The sequence below is a fragment of the Watersipora subatra genome, chromosome 5 (assembly GCF_963576615.1).
Source record: "Watersipora subatra chromosome 5, tzWatSuba1.1, whole genome shotgun sequence".
In the NCBI taxonomy this organism is placed as follows: domain Eukaryota; kingdom Metazoa; phylum Bryozoa; class Gymnolaemata; order Cheilostomatida; family Watersiporidae; genus Watersipora; species Watersipora subatra.
In genome coordinates, this window is record NC_088712.1 from 53,851,778 (window position 1) to 53,866,134 (window position 14,357).

General features: G+C 43.7%; 1 protein-coding gene and 2 long non-coding RNA genes across 3 annotated transcripts in view; all 3 read right to left on the reverse strand.

Annotated features, from left to right (window-relative positions):
- LOC137397470 (uncharacterized) overlaps positions 1–14,357 on the reverse strand; it is a 58,933-nt gene that overhangs the window by 26,454 nt on the left and 18,122 nt on the right. Inside the window, exons 7-11 of the mRNA XM_068083759.1 lie at positions 12,209–12,273; positions 11,498–11,691; positions 9,098–9,269; positions 7,810–7,969; positions 2,978–3,166 (exon numbers count right to left, since the gene is read on the reverse strand). Coding sequence (XP_067939860.1) covers positions 2,978–3,166; positions 7,810–7,969; positions 9,098–9,269; positions 11,498–11,691; positions 12,209–12,273 — 780 coding nt within the window. The remainder of the gene's footprint in view (positions 1–2,977; positions 3,167–7,809; positions 7,970–9,097; positions 9,270–11,497; positions 11,692–12,208; positions 12,274–14,357) is intronic.
- LOC137396142 (uncharacterized) lies at positions 5,665–7,058 on the reverse strand. The gene is made up of 3 exons (XR_010978481.1): positions 6,591–7,058; positions 6,026–6,125; positions 5,665–5,887 (listed from the first exon to the last, which is right to left on the reverse strand). It is a non-coding gene; the product is annotated as an uncharacterized lncRNA (long non-coding RNA).
- LOC137396144 (uncharacterized) lies at positions 10,159–11,297 on the reverse strand. The gene is made up of 3 exons (XR_010978483.1): positions 11,235–11,297; positions 10,859–11,001; positions 10,159–10,362 (listed from the first exon to the last, which is right to left on the reverse strand). It is a non-coding gene; the product is annotated as an uncharacterized lncRNA (long non-coding RNA).

The following is a 14,357-nucleotide window of genomic DNA, read 5'->3' on the forward strand; positions in this document are numbered from 1 at the left end:
AAATTTTACCCAACCTTTAGAAAAGTCGTTGACAAAAATATTTTGCCGATGGTGGTAATAACGACGCTTATGAATTACGAAAAGTTGAGGTTTACCTCTATGGCTTGGAATAAAGTGATTTTCTAGAGCAATAACAACCATTTCAGTAGCCCTTGGGGCAAAAAACAGTTCGAGTTGACAGAGTTGAGGTCGAGTTATCTATAGCAATTTATCATTACGTGGGAACGGACCAAAGAAACCGTTCGAGTTAACCATGTATTCGAGCTATCCGTGGGCGAGTTATCCATGTTTGACTGTAGTTAACTTTCTCAAAGCAAAGGGGCAGTTGAACATATTGGAAAACATTAAGCCGGTGTGCTATACAAAACTCAAGCAAGAACATTGAGAAGGAAACTTGTTACCTTCTATTAAAGGGTAACAAGTTTGTTGGCTTTTGTTTAGTCTCGTTTACCAAGGACCCTTTGGTTAACTGTTTTTACAATTTTTCATTGAAACAGCTGCTCTTGTTTAAAGAACAAGTCAATAATTTTTTTTAGGGGATCGTGTAATAACCACCTCTACAAAATATTGTAATGAGATACTGAAGTAGAAGGCTTTGGAGAGAGGGACAGTTGTTATCAATAGAAGATAGCGTTAAAAAGTAGGTAGGAATAGCTGAGGAAGCTGTAATCATCAGTTGCACTTTTTTTAGTAAAAAAGTGCTCTTTAGAGACCCTCCAGAAAGCCTTCTGGGTAATAATAACCATACAGTTTTGTGCAATGGTTATAAAAAGTGGCATATGTCAATTCAGCATAGATGTATGACTGACAACACTAACAGGAAGGAAAGCTCTCCTATGTCCATGTCGACAAATGACCAACCTTTTTTTAAGGAAAACTAAATCGTGTAAAAAATGTTCAAAAATATTCATGAACATTTTAAATATAACATAGTACTGTTTTAGAGAAACGCTCTGATATTATGAAATATAGTTGTAATATTCATGATAGACACTAAGCTATACTAGCTCATTTTACAATTTTATGAAACAGATCAGCAGCGAATATTTTATCTTGCTGACTACACAGTCAGCAAGATAAAATATTCACATAAAAGTACAATTAGGTACAGAATCACGGATTCAAAGTTGATGTACAGATTCTGATGTGACCATGGAGTATGGCCTGAGTGTTACTATGGTTACCAAGCAGTGCACATCCGCATAATAATAATGTTAATACTTGTAAACTCCTGAACTTCACTTTAATAAAAACAACATGCTAGTAAGTCATAATTCATCTACAGTTAATAGTGTTTTGACACTAATGGTGGAGTTCAAGACCTTCAGCTCACATCTGATAAATATTATGGAGATTACATTGCTCAAGGTTTAGAAGGGCTGTAATTGCAACACACATGTTCTGATCGAAAAATGGCTATAAATCATTGAATCATCATTCATAGGAGTAAAATGACCTGGTGAGACAAGCAATTTAGCTTCTCCATTTTAGTTCAACTTTCTTCGTGATTGTCGATGCGCCACAACTAAAACCGTTTGCAATCTTACTTACTAATAAAATTTAGTAGTAATTTATTCATTCTACCTAGTTGTATCCAGATGTAACTATCAATTAAATCTGTAACATTCTCTGAAGCTGCCCTGGACGCTGCTTCTGCATAGCATCCTGCACAGAGACGCCAAATCTATTGCTAATACCGTGTACCCTCAGGTTATGATGACCCTGTTATACAATTGTTTTGCCTTATGATGCGAAACACAAGGTTTTTTGCCATACTATATCAATACAAATTTCTCTCGAAATTCCAACTTGGCAGTCGGTGTGCTGAATACGTTGGAATGTAAAATATGCCGATATACTGGTCACCGAAATCCCTCCGACAACGCATGAAAGAGATACGATGCTCGATCTCTCTCAGTTCCGTGTAGTTCGTTATAAGTTATTGTGAAAACGAAACCAAAGACAGATAGGTGATAAATTGTAAATGATGAGAAATACAATACATACTAAAACTTAGCTTTAAGTATGTATTTAGTAAGCTATATTCATTTAAGTTAAATTCCATGTTTATGGCATAAATCTGTTACAAAGATAAGATCTCCCAAAGGTATGTACTGCACATAGTGCATCGTAATGTTACATTTCATTGCAGATCATAACCACTAACTAAATACACTACAGTTACTGTAGGTAACTATAGTTACTAAGGTTAACATATTACTTTGTCGCTAAGTTTTAACATGTACAGTACGTATATAAAATTTTGATGATTTTTACTAGGGGATGTTTGCATTAGATAATTACTGTAGGTTTCTACACCCCTCTATATGAAATTTTCACCTTACAATGCCAACACTGGAACGTACATGTATGGCGAGGGTCCGCTGTATAAGCAGGTAAATGCAGTTCTATGGTTCTAGCTAAAATAGACTGAGCTCTATCAGGACTATTTAGGGGGCTATAGGATGCCCAACAGGAATGCTAGATCTAGAATAAGAATTATCCAACAATTTGTGAGGAAATTGGATAAAATATCTTTTCTAGAAAAGGCAAGGTGACAATCTATTGTTTAGTACTACGAGTACCGATGCCCTTGGAATTATTTTCGACACTTTCAGCGATATGTAATCGACACAAGAATTACACTATTGAAAACCCGTGAATGAATATAATACAATAGTTTTAGCATACAACAAAGGAAAGGTGATTGTTATGAAACAAATGCTTGGTGATAATAGCCTAAAACCATTAAAGTGTTTGTAAAGTTCTTATCCACTTATCCACTGTCAACAAACCCATATGATTTGGTTATCGTGTATCATCAGGGTAGAAACTGATATATTTCTGCTAAAATTGTGAAATGTATGCGACTGGAGTCGGAATGTCACACACATAGGAAATCCAAAAGCAGGTCCTAATAAATTCACTCTAGAAGAGACGCACAATGGTAACATAAAATAACTGACACCGGACTGACCTTGATAGCGAATGACTGCGGAAGGATCTGGTACAAGTTCAAAAGCAACCTTGAGAGACAAGCGACAGCGCATTCCTGCTTCGCGAAGACTTCCACGGAGAGAATATCATCGTGATGATGGAAGTTGCTGATCAAGTCGCAGTGTCTGTGCTTCTTTCTCAGACAGCGCAGATTGTGGATGTGTTTCACCTGCAATTCATTTCAGCAGCGAATAAGACATTCTGTCAACGTACGGTGTTTTTCATAACTTGTTCATATCTAATTCGAGAAAGATGAAGACCTGTGTAAAACTATATATGTTAGTACTCAGGCAGTCTGGTGTGTTGTGGGAGATTGTCATGAGTGCCAACACGGCGCAGAGAATAAGTATACCAACAATAAATCTAAACATAGACCATAGACATAGAGCGTGAATGATTGGTGCAAGCAGTAGCGTGCTGGCTGGTGAAGCTCAATTTCGTGGTTCAAATCCCGTATAATGTAGCCTTTTTCCCCATGCCTTTAAACGAACACGGTTCTTGTTATAGTAAAGATTTCACAAGTTCACATCATTCAATGTTGTTTCATTTTTCAAAGATTGGCCTGACATAGCATTCTTCAGTAGAGAGAAAAACATAAAACTGCACACTTGCTTCTTTGGAGAATGATTTTCCTGTGAAGTTTGTGCCTAAAAGCGTATGAGCAAGAAGGATCCTTCAACCAATAAGAATGGTGACCGCCAAACTTCATTTCTACGCCACACTGCACACTGTGATTAATAGTCATTCAGATCACACTCAAAAGACGAATTTGCACATATTTTAGTAAATTCTTTCAGAAAGTATTGGTATTTTTCTATCATTTGCGATTGTTTTTGATGTTTGAGGTGATCTGACTGCCAGGATGTTTTAAGATTAAAATCGATAAAACTTGATCGAGGTTAAAAGTCTCAGATCAAGTGACCATGCGATTATGATGTCTATAGTTGCAAAAAGACTGACAGAAAAGAGGCGCAATGCTGCCACTTCAACACAATAGCTAATATCAGCTACAGCAACAATAGAAACTAGTGACATCATTCCACACATTCTTTTTAGGGTTTTAACCCCGATGAAGTTTTGGAAATTTTATCCTGGCAGTCAGATCACCTCAAACATCAAAAACAATGGAAAATGATGGAAAAATATTGATACATTCTGATAAAATCTACTAAAAATTTTTAGAAGTTCATCTTTAAACTAAAGTCAACATGTAAAAAATATTACTATTAACATTAAATGAAGAAAATAAGAAATGCACTGTGCAGGTGAAGGTCAGCACTTTCGAAACGGCATGGTGAGCAACCATTTTAAGAGATCATCAGTGATGCAGCTTTATGTGAACATAAGACGCCGAGCCTAGCATAACAAGTGTTTTGCTGCACGAGATTACTGTAAGGTTCCCACGGATCCGAATTCCCACGATCGAAACGGATCTCAACATGACACTCATCCGAACATTTATACAGATTTACTTAACCAGCAGATACCCCTCACACCAACAAACTGACATTCTAAAGACCATCTATCAACGATTCACATGAACATAGAAATACTCCGCCTAGGGTTGCATGACTATGTAAAATTTATCTAACCGAAGTAAATTAACTCTACCCATCTTGGCTCTCCGTTTTCCGAGTCTTATGGTTTCAAGCAACCATAAAGCTATTTCCCATTTACCATAGTGTTATATTTTTAGTATATCTTATTCCTCAAACATTTTAATCCGAACAAGGCGTGGCCTCACTTTTTATATATATATGGCCCCTTCATTGTTATCAAAGGGGAGCTTGTTGTATTAACCTCTGGAGGAACATATTTTATCATTTTATTCTACGTTTTGAGACTTCTACTACACACTCTCTCTCTCTCGACGCCAGGTATTTTCCAACTGTGTTTCAGTTCCTCATTTTAACAGCCATTGTCTAACTTTTTAATTAACTTTTAAACTTGTGTTCATTTTATTGTATAATTAATAAATCATTCTTGCTTTGGTTTCCTTGTAAAATAACTAGCTGATTGAACCAACCGCAAACTAATCATCAATAATCTCAAGAGAGAACAACTTCCAAAGAATCAGGTCAAATTAAAAACATAAAGATTGCCTCTATTTTTGGGCAAATCTTTACATTGGTGCCGAAACCCGGGACCAATAAAAGTAAATAGAATAATAATATTCCTTTGAGTTAAATAGAGTTTGAGTTAGTAGTAACATAAATTGTTGGGTTAATAAGTTGAATGAATAGATAATTAACTTGCTTAAAAAGTGATTCATATACTTAACTTGAATATCTTAATAAGTCAATAACGGTAAATACACACAATGGCTGAGGAACAAGTGAAACAGGCAGTAGTGGAGAGCATCCAGGCTTTTCGAGAGGAGATGATGACGGCACTTAGGGATGCGATGCAACAGGCCGCATCCCACCAGGAACAGCAGATGACAGAGCTGAGAGCCGACCTGCAGGCATCAGAGGAGAGGACCAGCCAGAGAGCAAAGGAGCTGGTGGACTCCCTGGCAGGGGTCGTGACCGAGACGTCAAGAGATATCCGCGAGCGGGTAAGGCAGGTTCGCGACCTGCACCGCACCGATCAGGAGGAGTCACAGATGGGGAGGTCCCGCCGACGGGAGAACCTGACAAGCCTCGAAGGATCGGAGGGTGAGGACGTGCAGCTAGGAGGGCCATCTGAAGTAGGTTCTAATTTATCTGGTGGTGTTGGGCTAACTGGTGAAGGGGAATTGATGCATGGTGGTGGTGGTGATTTTGGTGTTGGGAACTCCCGGCAAATTACCCAGAGGTCTGACGACACAGGGGGCAATCCCAGGGATTGGTTGAAATTTGCATTGAAGGGATTTGCGGGGGAGACGGGTGATCTGACTTGGCCCGAATTCCTGTCAAAATTTGAAACCTGTTGTATTTTCAATAGAGTGCCAGACAAAAGCCAAACAGCAGTATTGGGTTTTTATCTATTGAGCATACCAAAAGGGTATTACGACGAAATTATTCATAAAGATAGAAACATTACTTACAAAGAGCTGTGCAATGAGATGAAGATAAAGCTGGGGGCAAGTAGAGGGTCAGATCAAGCTGCTCTTGAGATTTCCATGACCAAACAACTTCCCCGTGAGTCTGTAAAGGAGTATTACGAACGGTTTAGGAAAGTTGTTACTGCTAGTGGGACCCCATTGTCAGACCCCTTTGTATCTTTGCATTTCAAGCTTAACCTAGTAGATAACATTCGCAAAAACTTATTAACTGTCTCTGACAAGGCTATCGATGAGATAGTCAAGATGGCTTGCAGTGTAGAGACTGGGCAGAGGGCTATAGGCACCCTGCGCGGTCGGGGTGAAGGGTATGAATCGTCCGATAGCATGGGTATGGCTGATATACCCCAAAATCGGAGATTCACCCCTAAAAGAGCGGAGAGTCAAAATCTCCATAGGGAGAAGGGTTGCTTTGAGTGTGGGAGCTTGCAACATTTCCGTAAGACATGTCCCTCCCGAAAACCTAACCATGGTGAGAGACAACACCCTTCTAACCGTATGCTAACTAACCCCTCTCCTAGGGAGTGGGAGCCACCTCGCGGTTACCAACCTGATTGGGAGAATCCGCGCCAGGTACGGCCTCCTGACTCCTACTTTGAGGGAGCGGCGTATTATCCCCCTCGGGAGGCCATGGTTCCTGGGCCCCCGCCTCCTTTTGGCAACCCGAACACGCCGGGCGCTCCTATGCGCGGGCCGGGGGCTAGACCCTCCCGACCTCCGCATGGGCAGCGTTCAGGGCGGGCTCGGACCGCTAACAACTGTGCTGTGTTTGATGTCAGTTTTCTTGAGGTCGTGGACCTGCGGCCCGAGCCGAATGATGAGGGTGGCATCGGTGGTGTAAAGGTTAGCACGGAAGCCTTGCTAGCAACGCAGGCACCCGGACACCCTCCTTCCGCACCTACAACAAGTAAGCATCAATATTCATTTCTGCTGACTTTACTTATACTGATCATGACATGCCTGACAAATACATACATAAAACTTAAGAGGGGAAGCAACTCCCGTTCAATGTTGATTACGATGACCAATGGACTGATAGGGATTATGAACGGACTGAATGATGGACTCTTAAGGACTTATGCCATACTGATACTCCTTTGCCTACCGACTTGTGCGGCCACTACCCCTATGATCTGTCGTACGTCGAACCCAATTGCTCGGTTTAGACTACCTGAGACCCCGACTTGTGTTCTACCTTCTGCTGACCTGATACCTGAACCAACTCCCATGACTATTGAGCTATATAGACAGAACCATGCACAATACCGGACCAACGCAATAGTGTGCAAAGTAGTACAGACCTTGGTGACTTCCTCCGCAAATTTTGTAGGCGGTAATAGGAAAAAGACTATTGACTACAAAACACAGCCTGTGACCTTTGACTCATGTGTAAGAATGAGAGACCAAAAAACGAGCGACTTTGGAGCGATGACTGAAGCAAATGGGGTTTACAAGACCGACAATAAGGTTGACGTCAGGTACATATCCGGCTTTAAATGCTGTCAGACCTACTCCTTCACGGCCTCGAACGCATACCTCTACGAGACCATAGTCTTAAAGAGACATGGGGATGGCGAGGTTATGGAGAGCGTGGTTGGAGTGGTGTCGCACTGTATTTACGAGCAAGGTACATGTAGCCTTAGGGACGGGTCTTTTCTAATGTGGACCCCGGACAAAAATGAGACATGTGACTTCCTGTTTCAGAGGAAGTATGACGGACAAGCGCAAGCTAATACGTGGCTCTCGGAAGATGGTGAATTGGCACTGACCTTCACCCGAAACACCACCTTCTCCATGAGTGCGCAGTGTGGCGGACAGCTCGAAATATCTGACCAGCAGATCGCCGTGAGGAGACCCCAGTCCAGAGGACGAAGGGAGGCAGAGCCAACCAAAGGGGGTCTGGTGGTCAGTTCGGAGCTGAATGCCCGCCTGCAAGCGGTGGAGTGGAGGATGAGAGATAACCTAGTTACCATGTTCCGAGCTGCCCTTACTGCCACTTGCCAATACATGAAAACTACGACCCAACTACTAACTACTTCATTAGCAGGTAACCCCACCTTAGCTACTAGACTGTTGACTAAACAAACTTACTTGTTTGCGCGACTAACTGGAAATCTCATTACGGCTTATCCATGTGAGCCAGTAGACGATTACCATATCATCGCCTCAGACACCTGCAGTGACAGAATCCCAATGACAGTCATAATTAATGACGAAAACATGACTCTATTCATGGACACGCACACGCATATCCTCTACAGAAACACTCATTCAGACGACTGTGCCTTAGATGTGGAAATACCTGTGGTGTTGAGCGATAAGGCTTATTTCTACCATCACCAAACCGGCACACTGACAGAAATAGGCAAAACTGACACACTAAATCTGGTCTCTCTGAACTACTCATCGACAGCCTTCCCACTTAATGGCACCATCATTCACAATCTTGTCTTACATGACTGGAAGGAATTCGGACACAAATATAGTTTAAATGACTTGCAGGGAGAAAATGCAAAACAAAAAGCCGTTCTCGAATATCTAGGAATCTCTTCTCACGTACATGCCGACCCGCAGCAACAGGCTGGAACCATGGCCCGGTCCATAGTTAAAAAGGGAACTTTTGCTTTTCTAACAAATTTAAAAGAAGTAGACCTAAAACAATTGTGGATTTTTGTTTGTTGTATCATTGTAACAATAAAAACCTTGTGGCTATTAATTAGAACATGTACTCGCTGTAAGTCTCTGTTGAAGGAACCAAAGCAGAGGCTAAATAACTATATGTGGGGTGGTGGCACTAATGGCTCGGGAGCAAGTACTAACCTCTCGGTGCAGGTCAACCAGCAGGGCGCTGGGGAAATCCGCCAGGACTCAGCTGAGGCGGAGGACCCCGCTGAGATGGCTCTCACGGCTCCGCCTCATCCTCCTTCCCGCAAGGATACTCCAATAACCAGTGAGTTGTATGAGGATGACCCGTCAAGAACGCTTCCTCGTCCGACTCGGAGACCCAGGAGGGGCCGCCCCCGGCGGTCGGCTAGGTTCGCTCCGACTGTACATGACCTCCTCTGTGGCTCTTCCTCCTCACACCTGTCCTTGACCCGCTTGAAGGTGAACGGGACCCCGATGGACGCCCTGATCGATACTGGAGCCCAGGTGAGTACCATGACCCAGGAGCTCTGCAGCAGACTCGGCCTCTCCAGGTGGGTACGGAACAGTTGCAGGGCTATCCGCTCTGTAACAGGTAATGTAGTCAAGGGAATAGGCGAAGTGTATGCACCATTACAGTTTGAGCCGGAAGTGAGATGTAAGGGATTATTCTTGATACTAGCCAGTTGTCCCTACGACCTTATTATAGGCGTAGATAATCTTAAGAAGTTTGGTCACGTGGGGTTTGAATACACCTCCGGAAGGCTCAGACTAAGTTTTAATCCTCACCAGGTGCGTACACTTCGTGACCTTGATGTATTAATAACCGACAGGGTGGACACCGGTAAACAACTAGCCACATTACATACAGATTTAGTTTTCCCGCCTATGACAGATACAAGATTTACAGTACCTTGCTCAGAATTTGGCGGGAAAGTCACCGTCCTATTTGAGCCGGGACATCTACATGAGGATTTGATCCTCTCAAGGTCAGTCAATCAAGCCGAGGGCCACTTTGGGTGCCGAGTAGTTAATACCAGTGAGAACCATGTGGTGGTGTACCGAGGCACGCCTTTGGGGGTGTTGGAGGCCCTTCCTGCCGAGGTTGTTTTGGACCAGTGCACACTGGACCCGGCAGTTTTGACTCCTCCAGGGGCGCCTCTCGAGGATGTGGTGTCCAAGGTAGACCTGTCCAAATCGGTTCTCACTGAAAATGAAAAGCATGATTTGCGAAAGTTCTTGCACACCAAATCAAGAGCTTTCGCCACACATGATTATGATTTAGGGAGAATCACGGGGTTAGCAGGTAGAGTATGTGATACGGGAGACACCTTACCCATCAAGAAAGCTCCCTATCGTTTGCCCGTCTCGCAGCGAGAACCGCTGGATCGTGAAATTCAGAGAATGTTACAGGCAGGTCTAATTGAGCCCGGAAACCAATCAGCATGGGCATCCCCGGTCCTATTAGTGAAGAAGAAGGAAGGAGCTTGGCGACTGTGCACAGACTATCGGGCGATCAACGCTGCCACCAAGAAGCTGTGTCATCCTCTTCCACATCAAGACTCCGTGCGGGAGATGCTATCCGGACAGGGCCTGTACACAACTATCGACCTCCAGAAGGCGTATTGGCAATTGGAGTTGGACAGCGAGGAGGATAGAGACCGCTCAGCCTTCGTCACCTACAACAACGTGTGGAGGTACCGATGTTTACCCTTTGGCATGACTAATGCACCCAGTGTATTTCAACGGGCTGTCTCAGTTATACTGGGAAATCTTTTGTGGGTAGAATGTCAGTGTTTTTTAGATGATATTTTAATCTTTTCACCCCCAAATTATGCTGAGCATAAAAGGCGGATTGGCAATGTTTTGGACAAGTTCATCCAGTATGGAGTTAAAATTAACCCTGCGAAATCTGTTTGGGCACGAGCTGAAGTGCAATACCTAGGGTACGTGTTTACTTCAGTAGGCAGTAAGCCCGCCCCTGGCTTAGTGGAAAAGATACACAAATTTCCCTCACCTCATGATTTACCCTCTTTACGCCGTGCACTAGGCATGTTAAATTTTTATCGAGCATATATCAGTAACTATAGTGAAAAAGCACAGCCGCTAATAGACTTGTTGAAGAAAGATAGAACATTTACGTGGTCTAAAGAGTGTGAAGAAGCATTTACTTACCTGAAGGCAAGACTGGTCGAGTTTCCGGTGTTACGGTTTCCTAATTTCAGCCTCCCCTTTTTCTTACACACTGACAGCTCGGGTTATGCACTGGGGGCTCAGTTGTGCCAGTATGTCAAGGGTAAGTTGCATCCGGTGGCATACTATAGCAGAAGTTTAAACGAAACTGAGCAGAGGTACAGCACATTTGAGCGAGAAGGCTTGGCCATCGTGGATGCTTGCACTCATTTTAGGCACCTGGTGCTGGGTTACCCCCTTACAGTGGTAACGGATCATGCACCCCTACAGTGGCTCATGACAGCAAATCATAAGAACTCTAGGCTGGCCAAGTATTCTTTGAAACTTCAGGAGTACAACTTAAAGGTAGTTTACAAACCTGGTAAGACACATGTAGTTCCCGACGCCTTGTCCAGAGCCATTTACACAACTGAAGGGTTCGTGGGAGCTACCGCTTTGTATTTGAATGCGTCTCCAACTGAGGTTGATGATTTTAGTAGGAGACAGAGAGAGGACCACTTCCTGGGACAGATTCTCGGCCTCCTACAAAGCGGGACCATTCCACACCAGCTGGACGTGACCCAGAAGCGACACCTCCAATTACATCGCGACAAGTACTCCGTCCATGGTCACGTGCTCTACTTCCATCCTGCCGGCAGCACTCGCCCGTTACTTTGCGTGCCTCATTCCATGCAGCTTGACGTATTGCAGGCATACCATTCCGGTTTGTTTGGTTGCCATGTTGGGAGGAAGCGTACCCTCGGACGACTAGCCCAGAAATACTACTGGCTGGGAATGCACCAGACCGTTGCTGCCTTCGTGGAAGCCTGTGTACTCTGCAATCAGAGAAAGAGAACTCATTCCAAGCCGGTGTACCCACTCCAGCCACTAGGATGCGAACGCCCCTTCGCTAGGGTGAGTACAGACATGCTTGGGCCACTACCTGTCACTCAGCAGGGCAATCGGTACATACTGGCATTTCAGTGTTGCTTCACAAAGTACGTGGTGGCAGTACCAGTGCCTGACAAGGCCAAGGCCACAGTGGCCGAGGCTTTGGTTCAGCACGTGATATTGCCACTAGGCATGCCAGGCGTCCTGCTGAGCGACAATGGTGGCGAATTTGTGAACGGGGTTATGAAGGAACTGACCTCCCTGTTGGGAATTGAGAAGAAAGAGACTACCCCCTTTCACCCGGCCACTAATGGCCTCATTGAGCGTTTCTTTTCCACTTACAGTAATCTGATGGCAACCATGGTCAGCTCATGCCAGGACGACTGGGATAAGTTGACCCCCTTTGTCATTCACAGTTATAATAATACCCAGCATGCCAGTACAGGTTTTACTCCCACTTACCTCCAGTGCGGGAGGGAAATTGACATTCCTTTTGATCTCTGTGTACCTGCCTCTTTGCCTGAAACCTATAATGAAGATAAAAGCGTTGCCGAAACCACTCGTGAATTCCTAGCTGTAGCATGGCGTTTGGCAAGTGACAATATTGAAAGTGCTCAGCGCACGTACAAATTTTACCATGATATGCATGCTAGGCAACACAAATATGTGGTAGGAGATACAGTCTATGTCTTAGTACCTCGCACCCTACCTGGGAAAGTGAAGAAATTCACGTCTCAGTTCCACGGCCCTTATGTCTTGACTGGCTTGAGAGGATTAAATGCCCGTGTTAAAGCTATGAATGTAGACGGTAATCCTACCGGAGTAGAGTTTGTTGTCCACTTAGAGCGCCTAAAAAGGGCTGCTTCTCCACTTGCGCAATTTGTTAAACCTGCCTACGTGTCCAAAACACTAATCCCTACACCAGACGGCCACGTAGATAATACCCTTTCAGACGGGCACGTGAATAACCAGTCACGCGCTCCTCAGCCTAAGCCCAGGAACCATACGTATAACCTGCGGTCCAATACGCAGTGACACTCTCTTTTCTTCTAGTTTTTTGTGTATAATCATTTATGCGTATACTTATTAACTTTGAGTTTGCGTACGATAGCGTAGTCCCTTCCTATTGGTTAGCTAATTTCCATTTAGCATTGTGTGCCCTTCGTAGCTATGCCGTCACGCTCAGTGACCGCGGCTTACGCCTGCTTGCCCTTGTTGTATGTATAACCCTTGAATTCTCGAACGCTACCCATGCAAATAAATTTTATTGTGAGTAATAAGTCACAAGTATGGATATAGAAGAAAGCTATGCTGATTTATTGTATCTTGTAAAAACTTATCAGAAGCTACAAAAATGCTTCACAAAAAGAGGTGATGATTTAATCCGTAGAACTATGTACGTGGGGTAGGATCCTGACGCTCGGTGATTGTTTATATTTTATTCGCTGTTTATTCCCTCTTGGTTTATCCTTTATACTTTGTTTCTCTTTGTGCCCGCCATTCATGGTGCCTTGATATGGATTTTTGCGCTTTGTTTGCGCAGCCTTGCCGGTCTCGGATACCACTGTGTTTATTATTCCTGATGAGGCTGCACCTGTCAAACATGAAATTTATTATAACACCCTCGCCTCAGTTCATAAGGCGAGCGTAGGAACGTTCACGCTTGGTTGATTTTGGCAATACTCCTTAGTAATTATCCGGACTAACTATTCTAACCCAATCAATGTTGTAGCACAATGGCGTACCCTATACAAGTAGGTTATCGCCACAGCCTGACCGTGTTTTAATTTAATCTGGTACACTCATGTTATGTTCATCAAGTGACCCAGCTGGTGGGCCACTACAACCACTTTCTATGACCTTATACTTTATATTATGCCAAGTAGTCCCTTGTCACAGATACATGTAGAATATTTTAACAGTACTAACCTGATGAGGTGGTAAATGGGGGGAATCCGTAAGATCCCAGTAGCGTGGGTGAAGGGAGGTGATAGGTATCGTTGCAGGAAGGGGAGCCGAGGGAGACTCGCGGCTCTTCCGGTGTAGCTCTTCGTCATGGCTGTCGGTAAGTCTCGTTAAGCGTTTGACGAAAAGTGGTAAGAAAGGAGGAAAGGAGATGCCCCGGAGGAGGCCAAATACGAATACGAACGAGAAGATGTGGCACCCCGTAGAGTCCAGGTACGGGAATGCAAGTTGCAAAAGGATGACACACGACAAAAACCTTGCTGCCGAACCACCGACGGGGGTGGCGCCTATCCAGCATACTTTACTGAGATTAATTTGAATTGTTGGTTTGAATAGTAATAATGTTTTTAGTTGAAACTGGAAGTAAGCTGAGCACAGTTGCATTACATGAATTTTATGAATGAATTTTCTTAACGAATTTAATTTTAAACAAAATTAATTGTAAACACGTTTAACCATGGAACCTTTTGGAAGAAGAGGCCTGGGGATTTTTTGGCCCTTTGGCCATTCGCATGCCATAATCATGGTTTAAGTTATAGGTTCCTACCCCTCCCCGCTTGGTTAGCCTTGAGGAGACAGGACCTTGAGATAGAACTTTGAGACTGCATGCAGACATTGTCAATGCCTTACGACCCACCACAACCCA